At 46.5% G+C, this 19,917-nt stretch overlaps 1 protein-coding gene across 3 annotated transcripts in view; it reads right to left on the bottom strand.

Moving 5' to 3' along the window:
* Nucleotides 1-13,818, bottom strand: part of GRK5 (G protein-coupled receptor kinase 5) — a 225,034-nt gene extending 211,216 nt beyond the window's left edge. For all 3 annotated transcript variants that reach the window (XM_060127069.1, XM_060127070.1, XM_060127071.1), the window contains exon 1: nt 13,553-13,818. In XM_060127069.1, coding sequence (XP_059983052.1) covers nt 13,553-13,604 — 52 coding nt within the window. In that variant the 5' untranslated portion in view covers nt 13,605-13,818. The remainder of the gene's footprint in view (nt 1-13,552) is intronic.
* Nucleotides 13,819-19,917: the final 6,099 nt, after the last annotated feature.

Genomic DNA, 19,917 nt, shown 5'->3' with positions numbered 1-19,917 from the left:
ACTCCACGCACACGTGGGCTTCCTTCGGTCCTGAGACCCCTCTTCTGGGGAAGGAAGGCGCAGGCTCTGGTTGGTGGAGCTCCTTCCTGCACTCGGGGATGACAGTGAGCCCACGGCCATGTGCAGACTCATCATCCAATTAAGGGGCCGCCTTTCTCCGTTCCCTGCGCTTCCAGGCACAGTGAGTCTCCACCGGGCGAGCCAAAAACCCACAAACGCTTCCAGGAAGAAAATGCCACTCTCTTCTCCAACTGTTACAAAAATATTCAAGACCCAGGACCTTGGACTATGCCCTGGAGCCAAGCTTATCTCAGAGGGATATAGAGTGGGGAGGCAGGGCCAGGGGTTTTTTTTGTTTTGTACTGTTTTTACCTGAGCTCTGGATTCTCAAGGTGGGACTCACAGAACCCTCACCCAGGTAAATCACATGCAAACCTGCAGTCAAAGCAGCTGCCCATGGAAACACCCCCAGAATTCCACAGAGGAGAAAGCTACACCAGCTAAGAGACAGGAGGCAAAGGACACTGTGTGCAACCACCAGCGGCACATGTGGCACCTTTGAAAGAATTAGGAAAGGGTGCCCCTTCCCCAAGATACATTTATAACTCTACTCCCTCTGAACAATGAACTCCGAACTCCAGGTTCAGATGACTCCCTAGAGTTACGCAACATACAAACAAATGTGGAAGTCCTTAGAGATGGGAAAAGATGCGGTGAGTTAGCACCAAAGGAGGAAGGGGGAGAAGTGGGTCCTTGCTGTGTGACCTTGGAAAATCACATCACCTCTCTGAGCTTGATATTTTTCTTTCTCAAATTGAAATAACAATAATAATAGCTTCCAAGTCTGGCTTGTGGTGATGATCAAAAGAGAGGAATATATGGGACTTCCCTGGTGGTCCAGTGTTTAGGGCTCTGCACTTCCACTACAGGGGGCATGCGTGTTCGATCCCTGGTCGGGAACTAAGATCCTGCAAGCCACACAGTGCAGCCAAAAAACAAAACAAAACAGAGAGAGAGAGAGAGAGAAATATGGGCTATTATCTGAGCCTGCGTTCCCTGCCAGATTCACACATGCAAAACTCAGGGGCAATTATAAAGTCATCACCAAGGAAAGTCTTTGACTGAACTTGATTTCCCCAATCCAAGCTTTGAATAGCATAGAAAAGATGACTGAACACTCAGAGGTGCAGGTGTTAAACACCAAAGGTTTCAAAAATATCGTATCACATGTCCTCACGTGTATCATGCTTCTTTCTCATAAGAAAATGTACTTTGTACATCCCTAGGATCACTTAACTCCATTTCAAAAATCATCACTCTTCTTCCCAAGGTGGGGAGTGAGGGATAGTATCTATTAGGCAGATACCACCTTGGGGAGTCGGGGGGGACTAAGTCTTTAAATAAGTGTATAAAGATGTTATAGAATGGGTAGACAATTCCCACACTGTTTACAATATACTTAAAAACTGGAAAACCTAAATGGCCCACTATAGGGGCTTGGTTAAATACATTAATAATGTATGGTTAAATACATTAATAATGCAATAATGTAGCTACTCCAAAACAATCAAAGACACAGACCCGTTTACAGCCCGATAGCCCTTCAGGGTCTGCTAGAAAACACCCAGCATTCCACTGCAACAACACTCCATTTACAAAGTCTTTCGCAATTTTTCCTAACACACCTTCGTTTCATGGGAAACTATAAACAGAGATATGGGAAGGCACTACAACTTATTGTTGACTGAAAACAGCTGCAGAAGTACGTGGATACTAGGATCCCATTTGTGTCAAATGTATCTGTATGTTCATGAGTGCACATACATAGAGATCTGGGAAAATGTCCATCTAAATGTTGACAGTAACTATCTCTGAGGGATGGAACGGGTAGCAGGGGCACATGGGAGGAGGGAGATTTTGACTTTCTTCTTGATGTTGTGCGCTGTTGTTTGCATTTTCTTTAGCAAGCAAGTATTCTCTGTGCAAATGTTTGAAAACCTTCAAATTTAGATAGAATGACTCCTATTGAATTGTGAGTCACAGCGGCACACTTGATTCTTTTGCAAATGTCTCATGCACGTTAGTATTGATGTTCCCACTAGCTGGTAAGATTATTGAGGGCAGCAGCCGTGATGGAGCAGAATGTCAGGGTCGAGACTGGGCTTGGCGCTGGGTCCGGGCTGTGGAACTAGCAGGATACTCCAGGACAAGGCGTTTATTGGGTTGGCCAAAAGGTTCTTCCTGGTTTTTCTGTAAGAAGTTACAGAAAAGCCCAAACGAACCTTTTGGCCAACCCAATACCTCTCGGAGCCTTCAATTCTTCATCTATAAACTGGGGAAGAACAAAACATACCTCACAGGGCTGTAAAGAGCAAATGAAACCATGGGCACCAAGGACTCTATAATTCCTAAACAATTCTCTTAAAAGGAAGAAGGCAGGAATCCCCCGGCGGTCCAGTGGTTAAGACTGAGCTTTCAATGACGAGGGCATGGGTTCAATCTCTAGTCGGGGAGCTAGTCCCACAAGCCGAGAGGCATGGCCAAATAAATAAAAATAAAAATATCTTTATTAAAAAAAACAAAGAAGAAGGGAAGCTCCATTGCTTCCTGTCCTCCATCCAGAGCCTAGCATGGTGCCTAGCACATAAGAAGACCTAACTAAATACTGGATTTACGACCCTAGGGAAGATGCAGAAGCCAATCTAGGGCTATCGCCCTCGGAATTCTGCTTGCAGGGATCCCCAAAGCTCTATATTTTAGGAAGACATTTAGAATGCAGAGGCCCACCGTGGAAGAATGAAATTATAAGCAGACATAGGTCCACTTCTCTGAATAGGCCTCTCAAATCCTCGACCCCCTCACAGCCACTCCTGAAATGTTTGTAAGCTGCCCAAAAAAACTAGCAAAAGCACCAGACACCAGGACGTAAAACAATTAGCCCCCCAAGAGTTACCAAAACGTAAACTAAGACGTGTCCTTGAAGGGAACCTGAAGACTAACCCTCACCTTAGTCACCCTTCGAACCGACGAGGAAACCAGGTTTGCTCTTCTTTAATTTGTATTCTGCTATGTTATAGGAGAATTAAGCTTTAATTCTCAAAAGTCCTCTAACTGGATACTATCCATGGGAAGACATCTGGGGCAAATATCTAGGCCTGGTGCATTCCACCGCAAGTGATGGTTAGTGGTTTGGGGAATGAGTGTGAGGCAGAATAACCAGTGGTTACTAATTATTATATAGCACAGGGTTTGGCATCATCCATAAAGCCCCATCAGGTCGACCCCTTCCTCTTCAGAGAGGATTACAGGATTGACTGTTTAGAAATTTCTTCTCTGAGTTAACATACGTTTTCCTTGTCTTAATTGGATCCAGCCTCTTTGCCCATGAGCAAACAGGCAATTTTTCTATAAAGATTCTATCCTTCAAATGCCAGGTCATCAGCCATTGCTGGATCTGGAAGGATCCGTGTTTGGCTTCCTATTTTCTTTCCATTTGCTCAGCCTCGTTCTAGCAGTGATGTGAAAAGCATGTGAAGAGTGTGTCCTAAGCTACCTTCAGTTTAACCAAAAAAGGTATGAGTGTTATCAGCATGAAACATCTCCGACCCACACAGAGTCTCAGAATTGGGGAGAACTGTTTGCCCCGAATGTTTGGACGAATGCAAATATTTATTTCTTCCAAAACAAGTAAAAACAAACCACTTCCAATTTGGGGGTCGGGGTGGGGAAGTCTGCCAGACATTTTTCACAGTTAAGACAAACATTTGGAAAACATTTTCCAATTTGCCCTATACCCTTAGTTAATCTTTCTTAACCGTGTTGAATCATCTCCTAATTTACCATCTACTGCGACATCAAGGCCACTTCTTGAGGACCTTAGTTTCTTGGCTCTTCCCCCTCCTCCACAAAACTTAGATATACATCAGTCATTCCCAAATCAAGGTTTGTTGAACACCTACTACGTTCCAGGCACACACTCGTCTGACTGACAGTCTCCCTAATCTGTGACTGTAGGCTTAGTGGCATCAACCCACTACAGCACTCGGCTTGAGAAAAGTGGGATTTTGAGACATCTTTGCCATTCAAGCCTGCGGCCCAATTCTTTGTCCCCATCCCACCCCTATTTGTCCTACAGCTTGGGGTTCCTTCTCGGGGGATGTTATCTAAGCATCCTAACAAGCTGTTCCTCAGAGCCCAGACACTGTCAGGACGGAGCAGAGTGCATTCCTGCAACAGCCATCAGAAAGCCGTTTTTCATGGCCCATTTGTTGACCCTCCTCCAGCTTGTTTCCATTTCACAAGTGGTGCTAAGACCTGTGCCAAGATGGAATTCCATTTTCAATTGAGGTTTCATAAGACCTTTTATCAGATATGCAGAGCAATTACACTGGCTGGGTTCTCTCCACCCTGTAGCGGGTCATTCTGTCCTTCACCCCCCACTTCCCTTCCTGAAGCAGTTAAGTTTGGAGCTTCACCTTCTCTGCAGGAGCAGATCAAAGGCTTGACTCCCTGTCCCCTCATTCATGCTGCCTCCTCTCCAGCAGGATGTCTCAAGTTTGACAGCAACCCCCAAGGAAGAGACTCTCAGCTCCCAAAGATCCTTGAAAAGTAAAGTTCCTAAGTTAATGCAAAATGCACCCACGCATGCATGGTCTGGTTTCTAAATGCAAATACCCACAAGGTTACCCTTGCGACATGGAAAGGGTTAACTCTGAGAGAGCTTTTCTGGGGGAAAAGGCTGCTTCACACATTCTCTTTGGGAGGAAGAGGGGGTGTGCCCTGTGATGTGGCCGAGAAACCACTCCAGTAGGTAACCCCCATCCCAGCCCCCTACTTTTCTATTAGTAAAGAAAGCTGCAGAGGGCTTCCCTGGTGGCACAGTGGTTGAGAGTCCGCCTGCCGATGCAGGGGACACGGGTTCGTGCCCCGGTCCGGGAAGATCCCACATGCTGCGGAGCGGCTGGGCCCGTGAGCCATGGCCGCTGAGCCTGCGCGTCCGGAGCCTGTGCTCCGCAACGGGAGAGGCCACAACAGTGAGAGGCCCGCGTACCGCAAAAAAAAAAAAAAAAGAAAGCTGCAGAGACATGAGCATATACCTAAGGTGCATCAGGCAGAGCTGCCCGGGAACAAGGATCTCCCAAGGGGTAGCAAGCACCCAAGGAAGGGGAGCTCGGGCAGACGTGACCTGCACGTGGCAAGCCAACATCAGCAGGAACTGGCCTGTCCAGTGCCCATGTCTTGGCCCTGCCAAGGAAAGGGAGCAGGGCTGCCACCGCTGACATGTCCCTACCACCGCCCATCTCGTTTAATCCCCTGTCCCTCAGGGGCAATTCTTTGGCTACTCAGGATTCTCCCCAAGCCCTGCCAGGAAGAAGAAGAATGCCAAGAGGCTGACCTTGCTCTTTGGTTGTGCTGGTATGTGTCAGGGAGGGGGGAACGCAGGTAGAACACAGGTGATGGGGGCTTCAGAACGGATCGCAGCCATGTGTGCACACATGCACAGGTGCAGGCACGTTTGTATATGTCTCCCCCTTGTCAATCACAGATGCAGTCGAGCTGATAAACAGTTCTACTTTTAAAATGGGAATACCCACTGTGAGGACTCACTTTATGGTAGTCATTCATAGCCTAGCAGGAATTACTTTATCCAACTGCTCTCAAACTGGCATTTAGCTGAAGTCAGGGTCTGGAGGGCAATTAGATTCCCATTTTGCCCCTTTTCCCCAGGAAATCTGTAAGAGACCCTCTTTCTCTTCCACAAGTGCAACCTCAGGGCATTTACATTTAGAAACCATACCGCCCAGAGAAATGGCTTTGGTTTTTTGGTTTTCGGTTTTTGTGGGAGTTTGGGGCTTATGTTATTACAGGGGAGGGGAAAGATTTCTTTTGGAATGTTAAAGGATTTTGAAGGGCTTCTCTAGAAAAGTCTGCAATTCAAGTAACCTTGGACAAGTGACTCCCTTTCTTTCCTCTCGCTTTTCCTCATCTGAAAAGCAGGGGTGACCTCTATTCTGGAAAGTGGAGAACAGATCAGTAGACCCACCGAGAAGCCTTGGGGCAGCCCCGGCCCTGGCCGTCCCGTGGACCTCTGCCGCTTCTCAACCTATGAATGTTCTTATCTGTTCATCTCCGTTTCTTTTACTTTCTGCACAGGCCCCAGAAGTTCTCCTTTAAGGTTTATTTCATCATTGCCTTTTAAAAAAATACTGATACTCCACCGACCACAAATTCCTAGACACAAAACAGGCCCTATGGAAATGAGCCTAATTTATTGCTGACTTCTGCCAGGAGGAGGTTACCAGCTGACTCCCTGGCACAACTTCAGACAGAGTTCTGTGCTTCCGACCCCAAAGAACAGCAGCGCACTGTTTCATTGTTTCAAATAATCATGTTGCTTTCTAAGTGTGTTCTAACTGGGTTATCATTAAAAGGTTTCAAATCGCACAGGAAACAGTTTTTAAAGAGAAATCATTTTAAACCGGGTGCAGGAATAGTGTGTTCTTGACATCTTTCTCCATGATCTTCTTTCAATCTGGCGTGTTCAAAAGAAAACGGAAACCCTTAAACTTGTTTTACCTATTTTCCTGCTCATTTTAGACTGTCTTTTTGAAATCCATAGAAAGAGGCTTTGTTTTTTTTTCCTTCTTTCTGAGGATTTACTGTACACACGACTTTTTGTTTTTATTAAGAAAATGATGGTTTTAAAATATCCTCATCTCAGGAGTTTCGAGAAGGAACATGGGGCCCTGTGCGCATCTATAACATGCACTTAATTTAAATCATGGGGCTTCCCTGGTGGCGCAGTGGTTGAGTCTGCCTGCCGATGCAGGGGACGCGGGTTCGTGCCCCGGTACGGGAGGATCCCACATGCCGCGGAGCGGCTGGGCCCGTCGGCCATGGCCACTGGGGCTGCACGTCCGGAGCCTGTGCTCCACAACGGGAGAGGCCACAACAGTGAGGGGCCCGCGTACCGCAAAAAAAAAAAAAAAAAAAATTTAAATCAGGACAGTCAGTTGCTCAATCTAGGCAAATTTCCCAACAAGATATGAAAAAAAACGAGGGGGGGAGGAATATGGGTGGCTTACTATCACCACCAACATCTATGATTGTCCTTGAACTGCATTTTTCTCTGATGTGACTCAGTCCTAATCCCTGATCCCCCAGCCCCCCAGCCCCTCCTGTTTCTCCCCCTCCTTCCCCTCCCTTACCTTCTCCCAGTTTTCATGTCAGAAGTTATGGGGTTATCACACTCATTTAATTCAAGGTGTAGAACTCCAGAGAAGCTCTGTCCAAGTGAACTTTCTGCAGTGCTGGGAATGTTCTACATCTGTACCATCCAACAGGGTAGCAGTAGCCACACGCGACTGGTGAGCACTTGAGACGTGGTTGGCTCCAGGAATGGAGTGTTTCCCTTTAATTAATTTAAACGTAAACAGCCACATGCAGCTAGTAGCTACCATGTTGGACAGCACATCTTTAGAGGACTAGACAGATGCCTTTAACACTTTCAGGTCATTCCAGGCTCCACCAGAGGACATGCTCAAACCAATTCCAAGAAAAGCCAGAAAGGAAGGCGGCCTCCACCATCTTTACCCCTGAACTGCAGCCCATCAGCCCTGCCCAGGCTGCTGCCCTAGGAAGACCACCAAGGTCCACCTGGAAGGCACCTCCGCACACCACTTTCCTCTTGGATCTTCTCATTCCTCAACCAAAGGGTCCTCTTGCTATTGTTTTGAGTGGTTTCCATTTGTAGGAACTGACTGTCATAAAAAACAGTATCTTGGAAAATTAGCAGTTGTCTTCCAGATTCGGGCCTATCCCTCAGGTATGACTTCTGAATTATCCTTAAATTGTGTTTTGGTCCCTCAGGCTAGTGTTCAAGTTCTAGGCACAGCAGAGTCAATAGAGAGTTCCCAGCTAAGCGGGTCACACAACAGACAGCTTCAGCTCTTCGGGGGAAAAATCAGGTTCTATTCAGATCTGATTTATCAGTTTAAAAGCCTAAGAAGATAATGATAATGCCCAATTCCATCTCTTCACCCACCTCCAGCTGCATCTCATCAAGGCTGAACATCCAAAATGTCACCTCCAACAGGGTCCTTCAACAATCAAATGCTGAATGAATGAATGATTTTTACCCTTGTAAGAACTTCAGAAGACAATTTAAGAATGGTTAACCCAAAATGAGAAACTGGGGGAGGGGGCAAGGGCTAGTCAGGACATAAATGCTTTCTCTTTAAAAGGCAGCACAATTTATACCAAATGTGGTGTTTCCTCCAGTGTCTGAATGGTACCAGATGGAACAATATTGTCTTTACCCCCAAAAGATAAAATTTTAAGTTTTACTTATGGATTAAAATCTTTTCAATGTTTAGGATATTTTTAAATAAAAATTTTCACTGAAATGTAACAGGATGTGTTTCAAAGTAGAAATCACTCCTATTATTTAAGCCCACATAATCTATTTTAATCATTTAAAATCACATCTTAAAACCCTTTATCTTTACTATTCTATTCTGAAGTGAGGTGTAGGGGCTAGGGGTTGTAAGACTGAAGAAATTCCTGATTTCCTTTTCTATGTGTCACCTGTTTTTAAGTCACTTTCTATTGTTTTCTCAAATTTCATCTCTGAATTGCATGATCTACTGCAGTGAAATCTTTTTGTAACCATAAGCCTTTTTTATTTCAAAAATGACTAGATACTATAATACTTTACCTTGAGCTACAAATATACTGGCAACAAGTATTAACGTTAAGTATTACCTGCAGTCCTGGAACCATTTCACTAGAACACTGTAAATTCCCAGGTCTGGGTTGAATGGCCCTTGGTAAAGGTGAATTTGGTCCTATACTGAGCTCTTTCCTGAAATTCACTTGGATGTTACCGAAGTCTTCGGCCCACACCCAAAGGGTATCATTTGGCAAGCCACTACAAGAATTATGGCTGGGATTCCCTGGTGGCGCAGTGGTTGAGAGTCCACCTGCTGATGCAGGGGACACAGGTTCGTGCCCCGGTCCAGGAGGATCCCACATGCCGCGGAGCGGCTGGGCCCGTGAGCCATGGCCGCTGAGCCTGCGTGTCCAGAGCCTGTGCTCCGCAACAGGAGAGGCCACAGCAGTGAGAGGCCCGCGTAACGCAAAAAAAAAAAAAAAAAAGAATTATGGCTGCTGAAGATATAATTGAAACAAGGATTAGTTTGGGGACTGGAAGAATCAAGCGTTTTGGAGTGTAGAATCTGACAAGAAGCGGCTAAGCTACCGAAAGACGAGAGTCTTGTGGGCATTTATCTGATGGTTTTAAAAACAGGCAGCTAGATTAAGTAAAATCATCACTGGAAATCTTTCTGTAGGAAGGCAAGGCCTCTGAAAACAATTGCTTTTGGTTTCTCCACCTCCAAGTTGTCAGTACTGAAAAGAAACTCAGAAAAAGTAAAAGGCAGTTTCATTTAATGACAGCTTGGTACTTAATAGGCCCAGCAGCTTTTACACACACTGAGCAGCCTGCACCCAGGATGCAAAGCTGCCGCTCTTCTGTGCGGGAAGATTGAAGCGAGAAGCCACGGGGTGGATTAAGTACGCCTGCCGATAGCAGTAGGAGGGCTGCGGGCTTCAGAGACATCCCGATGTTCTAATAACGGAATACACTGATGTTTTGGTTCTGTCATCATGAACTAGGGTGCAAGGGGAAGAGGGAAGAGGGGCAACAAGGGCTTTCAGCCCCGCTGTGGAATGCTGAGTCTGTCTGGGCAGAGCCTGCCCCTCGCCGGCTGCATGCGGGTCCCCTCTCCTCTCCAGCCCTCCCCAGCCTCTGCTGTCACCTTTCCCCAGGTCCCCAATCTTAATCATCAGGAAGAGCCGGGCCAACAAATTTACAGAGATATCTGAGTCAAAGGCTCTTGCATATTCTGGTTTTTGACATCCAAGGGCAAAGTCGTTATATTTTTGACTTCTCAGTTCCTGTACTCAGTGCCTGCTAGTATCACGCTCAGGAAAATGTGATCAATACTCCCTCTCTGTCGTCTTTATTGATCAACTATGGCTACTGCTGGCCTGTGAAGAAAGGAAAGGTGGGCCTTTACAAAATTTCTGCTCCACACCGTTCACTCAGGAGTGAGGCGACAGATCTAGAATATGACAAAAACACAAAAACCTTTACTGCAACAATAAAACCAAAAGGAAACACACAAAAGGCCCTCTGCAAACACTCTTTCTCACTACTATTATTTCAGCACTAGCACGCTTGCCAATTTTCTGAGATTCTGAAATGTAAATAGATAGACAGATAAAGTTAGTCTGGGTCTCTTTTCATTAAATGCTTAATCACTTAGCTCATTTCCATAAATTGGCATGAATTCAGTCTCAACTTCTTTCTTTTTTTCCCTAACCACCCACTTTTTAGGAGAGTAAGCTGAAGTTCCTAAGGGTGATCAAGTTGATGTTTTCTCATGAGACCAGAACAAAATACATTTGGGCGGTTTAAAATTTTGAACCCAGATCTCTATCTTATTTCAAAACAACTGTCACAAAGGTGCAATCTGCCTTCCTATGTTTTCTAATTACTAACGATGAATCATTTTTACTCTAATTCACTTATAGATTTTCTATCTTATTGCTATATTCATTTTTCCACTTTATACGTGTATTATTATGGTAAGAATCTGAACTTACAATGAATTTAGAAGACATCTGCCTTTAAGAATGCGTAACAATAACAAAAGATAGGCCCCAAAATTACCCACCAACATGGACAACTACAAATTCCTTCATAGCATTTGCAAAGTATGTCTGTCTTTCTTCAAGGCCTGTTTCTCTATTGTTTGGGACAAATGTGACTTTTACTTGAAAGCCACATTTTAAATTGTTTACAGTGTATTTTGTTAAGTGAACTAAATTAAATTTCGTATTTACCAATCATATTTCTCATCTATAACCATTCACAAGAATCTTCAAGAAGTGATTTTAAACATTCTAAACAACTCAGATTTTTCAAGATACTATAAATTTTATGTTAGATCTTTCACTAAACTGACTAGAACTTTCATTTCTGAATATTTGGGTAATACGATTATTAGGAAAATTACTTAATTGAAAAGAATGACTTCAACTACATGAGAATCGAGAAGAGAAAAATTAATTGCTTTTATTTCTAAAAGCTTCTACATTAATTAGAATATATGTACTCAAATCTTCAATAAAGACCCAGCAAGAAGAAAGTGGAAGCACTTAAAATCATGGATTCTCTTTAGACATATGAGAGAAAGGGGGGGAGAAGCGCAAATTTCAAAATGAAGTTTCCATGTAAGTGATTAATTTTTCTCATTCACGTGTCAGTTTCTCTGTATCCTTAGAGGCAAGGCCCCCTCCATTTCAAAGGCGTCAATCAGGAGCCTATTTTCTCACCATGAGATGACTACCAAACTCTCAAAGAGAAATTGAAAAGACTTTAAAAGGAAAAGGAAGTGAAAGGCACATTCTGGGGAACTTTTAATCACTGTAATTCGGTCATTCCATATAAGCCTCCAGACCGTAGCCCTCTTTCCTAAGCCTCTGAAAAAAACAATTTGTTAAAAAAAAAAAAAACAATTTGTTAACCTGACAGACAAAATTATCAAGTGGTAAATTCATTTTGGTGAAAAAAAAAAATGGGGAGACCAAACTGGGGGAGAAAATTGATAATACTTTGCCCACTCCAAGCAAAACATTTTAAAAGAAGCAACCAAATGCTGAGAGAAGAAAAAAGCAAGCTCCAGGCAAACGAATGTGTAGAGCAGCAAATCTAGGCAGCCCAATTCCCCAGGCAACAGGAGAAACCTGTGAAACTTGCGAAGCCTCCAGTACCATCATATCCAATGATTTCCCAGGAAAAAATTTCAGAATGGAGAGAGGGTGAAAACTTTCCCAGCCCCCGAGCCCTGAGATGTACAACCATATTCCACCACTAGGTGGCGGCTGCTAAGGCTGGGAGCGGGGGAGGGGGGCTGTTTTGTCCGCTTTTCCCCCTACAGGACTCACTGCCCCGTTCAGGAGAGAGCCCACCAGCCCCCACCTTGATCCAATTTGCTAAAATGTCCCGTTAGGAAAACAGAAAACATTCATGCTTTAGAACCTGAAGTCACCAAGTAACAGCCTCTCTTAAAAGTCTGTTCACACCAAAGCTGAGCAATGGGAGGGACAGACCTGCACATTTTCAACTCTGCTGGAGTTTTCAAAGCAAATCTTCCAGGCTGCTACTTTAGAGACAAGTGACACCGAAATTACGACGTGAGTTGCTGAGCTGTGCATCACCTACTCACACAGCGTGTACAGTGCCACAAGGTGATGGAACCGTCTGGATAAACATGAATCGTTTTATTGTTGGCCAGAAAGTCTTCCTTCATTCATTAAAGTGGGTGAATGAAAATATTAAGAAGTAAATAAGGCGTTTTCGTGGGCTGCTCCCCGAGTATCCTTCTGAAGTCAAGACCTTACGTAGACTGCCTACCACCTTGGGTGTCAAATAAAGCCTCCTCCCACGAAAGGGAAAACCACTTCCCCTTTCATAAAAAGGCTGCACCCAGAGCTCAAATCCTGGCAAAAGAGATGTTACATAAATTCCAGGTGTTCCCAAATATGTATGTTTACACGCACGCAATCATTTTAGGAAGCATGTAAGTTTCTGGGCCACTTTCTCTCTTTTTCTTTTCTTTCTTTTTTTTTTTTTTCCATCTCAAGGAAGAGTCAGAAAGTGTGTTTTTATAGTCTCGCCTTAGGTTCTTAACCACTCCATTTAGACGATATTTCCTGATAGCCTAACGCAGAAAAATCTAATGATTTCCATCCAAAACGCGTCTAAACACTTGGCACACTTACCTTTCTTTCCTTAATTGAGCCCAAAACCAAAAAATTCACTTACCTCTCCTCCTCCCCAAAAGGCGGGGGGGGACCCACCCCTGAAATCCTGAATTATTTTCTAGGTGAGTTGTACAGCCATCCTCTCGTTACTCTATGAACAGGCTAATTCCTCAACATCTTACTTTGCCTTTAAAAGGCTTCCTTCCACACGACGGGATTTCCCTAAGAAACATTCCCAGCGGATGGTTTCCAGCAATAGCCTATATCAACTCAGCCTGCGCAAGCAAAGACTGGCTTCTAATAATTCCCCCCCTACCCCCCCCCCCCGAATTCACTCACAGAACCATCCCGGGCCGACTCGGAAAAGCTATTTTATTTGCATGTTTGCCCATCTCTTCCTGAAAGCCTTTCCAACTGACCTTTCAACAGCTGCCGAGATGGCACGATCTATAAGGTTAGAGCTGGCTGGAAACTAGGGGATATTTTAGCATCCTAATCCCTGCAACCTCGACGTTTCTCCTTCTCTGCCCAAGTCCAGATTCCCTGAGCACAAGGGCAGGAACCCTGAAACGTTTGCAGAGCAGCTCTCCGAGGTGTCCTGCTCCCGGACCAACTCACTGCGGGCATCCTGCACACGCACAGCCCCAGCCCACACGCCGCCCGACACCGGCACCCCGGCCCGCGGCGAATGCGCCAGGCTCGCACCAGCCCTGCCTCTTACCTTCCCTGGCTTTCAGCAAGACCGTGTTGGCCACGATGTTTTCCAGCTCCATTGACAGTCGGCGGTCAGCGAGGGAGCCGGCCGGCGGGGCTGTCAGCGCCTGAGGTGCTGCCGCTGCTGCTGCCGCTGCTCGGGCTGCTGCCGCTGCTGCCGGAGCCGGGAGCGAGCAGCCCGCCTAGCCTACCGCATTATTCCTGCTCTTATCCCTCGGAGTTTCCACCTCTGCAAAGAGGAGCCGCCGCCGCCGCTTCTTCCTCCCTCTGTGTCCCCCCTCCCCCCTCCCTCAACAGTCTCCCCCCCACCCCCCACCCTCCGTGTTTCTCTGTCACTCCATTCTCCTCCCCTCGGGCTCCCTCGGATGCTTTAATGCCTCGGATGCTTCTGCCTCCCCTCGGTCCCTCCCGGGGGTGTGGTACTAGCAGGCTCGGGCGGCCGCACTGCGCAGGCGTCAGGCCGGGCCGCGCCTCCGGCTTCGGCGCTCGCGGCGCGGGGCCTGCTGGGACTTGTAGTACTCCCAGCGCCCTGCCCTGGGGCCGGGCTGGCGCTTAGCTACCAGAGTCCAAGAGCCGCCACGGGACGTGCCCTCGGAGTGAAGGCGGGGGTGCCCCAGGGCTGCTAGGGGCGGCGGGCGAATCAAAGGCGGCTCGGCCGAGCCGAAGCCCCCAGCCCTGGGGCCCGGACTCGCACGTCCACGCCTGGGGCTCCCGCTCGCCCGCTTCCCGCCCTGCCGAAAACCCAGAAATAGAAGTGCACAGGCCACGGCGGCGGCGGGCGAAGCGCCGCGGCCGGGCAGGAGTCGGTGCGGGTTCTGGCCTCCCCTCGTGGCCTGCTCGGGGTGGGAGGTCAGGCGGGCCCGACAGCGCGCCGCAGCCCGCTTCCTCTGGGGCACGCCGGGCCCACGCAGGGGCTGCCGCCCAGAGGCGGCGAGGCGCGCCCGCGGGCCCCGCACGCGGCGGCCGGCCACTGTGCGCCGTAGCACACGCACATGCGCTCGGTGGCTGACAAAGGTGTACTTTGTTTCCTCCGAGGGCGCGAAGGGGTCTGCGAGTCGGTGGTGACCCGGCGCTGGCGGCCGCGTCGGTGGCCGCGCAGTCCGAGCGCCCCCCGGCGGCCGCGGGGTGGAGGCGCGGCGGCGGGTCCACGCGGACGACGGCCCCACCCCCCGACACCCTCTGCGCCCGGGACGCCCGGCTGAGACTCTGGGCGTCCGGGCGTGGGAAGCGGCTGGTTTTGCACATAACCTGCCTTCCAGCACGCGGGGCCCGCAAATCAACGATCCTCATTACCACCAGACTCATTCAGATTAATAAAAAATGCAGACGGAATCGCTGGAGTCAGGAACGTTAATAAGTAACAGCACCCAGTCAGTGTTAGAAATTCGTTTTCAAATTCCGGGATTATTTATCTTGGAGCTCTTAGTGCCTTTCCGCTGTACCCTCAGAACATCAGACCCCAGATCTGCACTCAGCGTTGCTCCCTTGCTTCCTCTGAAGGCTCCACTCCTGGGAAATGGGCCCTGGGCCATCCAGGGTCTGCGACAAGTGTCCTCCGATCTGGGGGAGGGGCGGGCTGACCCCAAGGAACAATGAGGCCTTTGCCTCATGCGCATCTTGCTTGCCGGATATCCGTTCAGAAGCCGGCTCTGGGCCTTCTCTGTCCGAAAGGAGGAAACCTTCCATCCCTAGGGCTGACAGGAAGTGGCAGGGAGGTGCCGAGAGAAACGGAGAACAATTATTATGCATTGGAGAATATAAAGAAATGAATAGACTTTCCAGGCCTTGGAAACCAGGATGGTCGCCTATTCTAACAGCACAGGAGTGTCGTTTTCTGATGGAATGTATCCATCACCACCATTTCTAGTGTCTGGATTTGGATCAGTGGGTCTCCCTGTGCCTCACTTATCTTGTCTGCAAAGTGGAGAGGAACAGTAACAATTTACCTGTCAGAAGGCAGAGAGCTGAGCAGATGATTTCTTAGGCATCTTCCACTCCAGGAATTACTATTCTAAGCATCCCGGGCTTGGTTTGGGCTGCATATCCAACTGCCCAGAGCCCTAACTTACAATGAAAGAGTCTGGAGAGATGGAGAATCCTAGAGCTGGCAGCATCTCAGAGCTCAGCAGCTATGGTGGGCCCTTGGCACTTGCTGGCAGCCTAAGGCCTGATGCAGCCCAAAGTTTACTTATTTGACTCACACAAAAAAAAAAACTAAACTAAAATTGAATGCCTTTAGATGGCTTGTGCTCCACAACAGCCTTCTAAAGCTTTCATGTGCACACAGATCACCTAAGGGATCTTGTTAAAATACAGGTTCTGTTTTGCTTGGGCTGAGGAGGATCCTGCGAGTCAGCTATTTCTAACCAACTCCAAGGTTCTGTCAATCCTGCTGGTCCGTGGACCACAGTTTGAGTAACTAAACTGTACAATTAACCGTAATCCCCACCATTCTTTATTGTCTTATACTCAGCCCAAGTCACCACTGATTTTACCTTTCTGGACTCTACAGACTATTGAGTTTGCAATCCTGGAAAATTCCTGCCTTTCCTTCCCCCCTCCTCACTTTACAGTTGCAAAACAGACCCTTAGAGAATAAGTGGGTTCAGCATGGTCATTCAGCAAGTGAAAGTCTATCTGCTACTCTCTCTGCTACAAGGCAATATGTCCTGCCTACAAAATAAATAGCTGTACTTCAAGTACCTGTGCCTCTATGAAGAAATTAGGACATTCCAATGCAAGAATGAAACGATAATGGCTAGCTTTACTGGATACCAGCTGTGGGTCAGGTGCTGTGCTAAGTGCTTTATGATTAATTTCAGTAAACACAACATCCAGATGAGGTAGAGAACACAGCTCCATTTTATAAATAAAGTCACCAGCTTAGGAGAGGTTTTATAACTTGCCTAAGGTCACACAACTGATAAGCAGAAGACCTAAGATTTGAACCTAGCAGTCGGACTCAGAGTCTATGCACTTAATTGCTGGCTAGCAGGCTGGCTGGCAGAGCTGGGTTGCAATTGTTCTGTTTGGCTGCCAGAGTGAATTTAAATTGTACTGTAAGAGGCAAAGCAGGCAGTTGGCTAAATGATTAAGACTTAATTGGGGGGGGGTCCATTCCAGTCCATAGCACCACCATTATTGCTTCATTCCTTTCCATGAACTGCACTAATGACTCAGAGCCCTCTTGAAAAACGGGTTTGATTCAGGAAGAGTTTAAATATCAATAGGTAAACTGGGAATCTTGCTGGCTGAGAGGAAGAAGAGAAATCCAAATGGAGGGTGGGTGAGTTCGAGAGGGATGGGAATATGCCATAGACTAATGCTGACTTCCCAATCCACTCAAGGTCAGCTGAGCTGGAAATGCCAAAGAAACAGAGTATCTTCTTGTTCTTCTGTCAGCACCTGTATTGCGTGGATAAAGCTGCTCTGTCAGAGTTCTTGTAAATAGCAACTATTCTGAAAGTCACAAACCTATCTTTGTCCCCAAATATGGATTGCTTTGCTTGAATAATCAAACTGGCTTTTTCAATAGTGCTGCAGCTGGAGTTTCCATCCCTTTCCTTGCCTCACAGCTTTCTAATCATCAGGAAACAGCTGGAGAGACAGTGCTTTCATTCTCCCACTTCTTCTCTCCATCTTCCAAGTTCACCTTTATGTACCAAGCACTGCGGGGAATACAAAGCTGATTTCCCAGGAGAGCTCATACTAGGAGAGCAAGCAAACTGGGAGGAAAAGCACTGAGATAAACTAGAATAAGAGCCACTGTGGACACAGGCACAAAGGACTTTGGAAACAGAGAGGAAGTGATTTCAGGCACCTAGGAAGATTCTAGGAGAGGAGAAATGAGAGCTGACCGTGGGATTGGAGGCACGGGGTTTCCTGTTATGTTCCCTCCCCTCTGAGAAGTCCCTTCATCCATGGACCCAGTGGTGACCAAATTTGACATTAAAAACTTTGCAATGCTGTAGACCACCTACTCTTCTTCTCTTTACTTAATATTTTTCTTTAAAGTCAAGTTGCTTTAAAAAAAATTTTTTTTATTATCCTAACCCAAAACATTTTTGAAATGTGAGTAGTAGTAGAAATATCACACTTTGGAAAAAACTAAACTCCAAGCAACTCATGGGACCGTAGCAGCCTTTGGTTTCAAGATAAACTGACTGATCGTAATAAGTCTGCTGGGAGGCTTCACCCAGATAATTATGATCTATAGACATCTAAACGCCCAACTTGGTAACAAGACTTTACAGGGTCATCAGTGGGGCTCTCAACTGCAAGCTCAGAAAAAAGATTCCAGCCACACGTGACCTCTGTGCTCCTGACACTATAGCAGTTTAACATGATCTTCTTTAGTGAGAAGGAAAGGCCTCTTTCCTGGTGCTATGTTCTGTTAGGAGGGTCCCCACAGTAGACTTACTTGGGCCCTGAGTTGTTACAAAGTTGTTGCCTCCACTGCATGGAAAGGAAACTGAGCCTGGGAGAATTAGGTCAGTTGATAAGTGGATGGCAAGGCTAGTTTTTTAGGTAAGTGTCTGCCTTCCCTACTCAAAGGCCTGAAATGTGTCTTTTTCATCTTTTGATTCCCTTCTCTGTAGAACCTAGTAAGTACCTTATGCACAGGTTTTGGCAATGTTTGCTGACTCAGAGCACATACGCCATGACACAGCCCCACCTAGGCCTCTGGGGTGCTAGTTATTCTGTACTAGTTAACTATCAAAATTCCTACATCACTGCCAGATCAGAGATTAAAAGGGAAAAGTAGGGGAGACTGGCCTCCTGGTATCAGAGGTCAACATCTTAGAAAGCCATGACACTCAGTCCCTGGAATGATTCCATCCATCTGACTGTACCTCCATCCTCAAATCCAGCTGTCTCCTGCAATCAGCCCAGTAGTTAAGCCAATCACACAATTTTAAGGAAAACTAAGCAGACAAATTTCAATTCACTTTTCAGACTTGAATAGAACACAAGCTATTTACCCCCAAAATGACAGGTGGAGAGCTGGGTATTTTTGTTTGGTTCAGTGCCGAGCAATCAGATAGATTTAGATGGCAGAAAAATGCTCAAATTGGTAAGGAAATTACACAACAAAAGCATAAAAATTAATTCAGAGTGGGAGGAGGAAAAACAGACTCTTTTCTAGTAATCTACTTAAAAGCCAATGATTTTCTGTTAATATGGATAAGGAAAGAATCCAAGCCATCACTGATGGTCTTTATATGACTAGCATCTGTCAGGCAATGATATGACCGAAGCCAGGTTCATTTGTTTGAGCGTGGTAGCCTACAGTGAAAATGTGGATAAAATCTTGACAACAAAGGTAGAATTGCTTCTTAAAGAGAAAAAGGAGGTGAGCTGAGTTAAATGCAATGTTAGGAGCCTTTAAAAGCAGATGACTTACAGGTGAGAGGGCTCCAGCAATTTCGACATTAATGCTGCCATAACAAACTTTCTCTTGCTCCAGAGACCCTGAGCCTAATTATCTTAGAGATCTTAATATGAAGCTTTTACTGTCCTAAGATAGGCCACTGTGGGCAGGTGAATATTTAATTGACCCAATAAAAGGAGGGCATACTTGCTCCTTCCTTGAAGTCTTAGCTAGTCAGTTGTATGATAAATGGAATCTAACAAACACTCGGAGTTTAAGAAATGTAATGCTTTGCACAGATCTTTTTTTTAATATATACTTTTTAAAAAAATTTATTTTGGCTGCATTGAGTCTTCGTTGCGGGCTCTTTATTGCAGCAGGTGGGCTTCTCTAGTTGCAGTGCGAGGGCTTAGTTGCGGTAGGTGGGATCTTACTTCCCTAACTAGGGATCGAACCCAGGCCCCCTGCATTGGGTGCATGGAGTCTTAACCACTGGACTACCAGGGAGGTCCCCAGATCACTTTTTTGACAATTACATAAAATAGAATATAGTGTCTAATTTGGAGCAGCTTAATCCCCTCCTGTAGGAGCAAAGGCATGGGTTCCCTGCCATAGAAATGAGCTTGTGCGGGAACCTGACAGGTTGGAGCACTCATTCCGCTTAGCAGTCATCGTCTCCTCCATAGAGAGAGGATGCCATCTAGCATGAACTCTGGAGAGCTGCAGCCAGCCCCCACACGGAAAAAGTAAGCCTCAGGTTCCACATTTATGGGCTAAAATGAGGCCATGAGTGTGCTAGGTCACTCAATGCAACGCAAACAGTCCTCACGTGCTGCAAAGGGAATTCTGCTCATGAAGTGGTTATTAGGTCATAGAACGTTTCTATTACTTGTATCTCAAGCTCCACAACCCTCATGTGCTCCAGGATCCAACTGGGATTCCAAAGAATTCCCTCCTGTCCAGGCTGAATCTGGCCTCTCTGTGTTTTGGGGGGGCGGGGC

The sequence above is a fragment of the Lagenorhynchus albirostris genome, chromosome 16 (genome assembly GCF_949774975.1).
Source record: "Lagenorhynchus albirostris chromosome 16, mLagAlb1.1, whole genome shotgun sequence".
Lineage (NCBI taxonomy): Eukaryota > Metazoa > Chordata > Mammalia > Artiodactyla > Delphinidae > Lagenorhynchus > Lagenorhynchus albirostris.
Note: the sequence above shows the minus strand (reverse complement) of the source record. Positions and strands in the feature narration are given on the sequence as shown.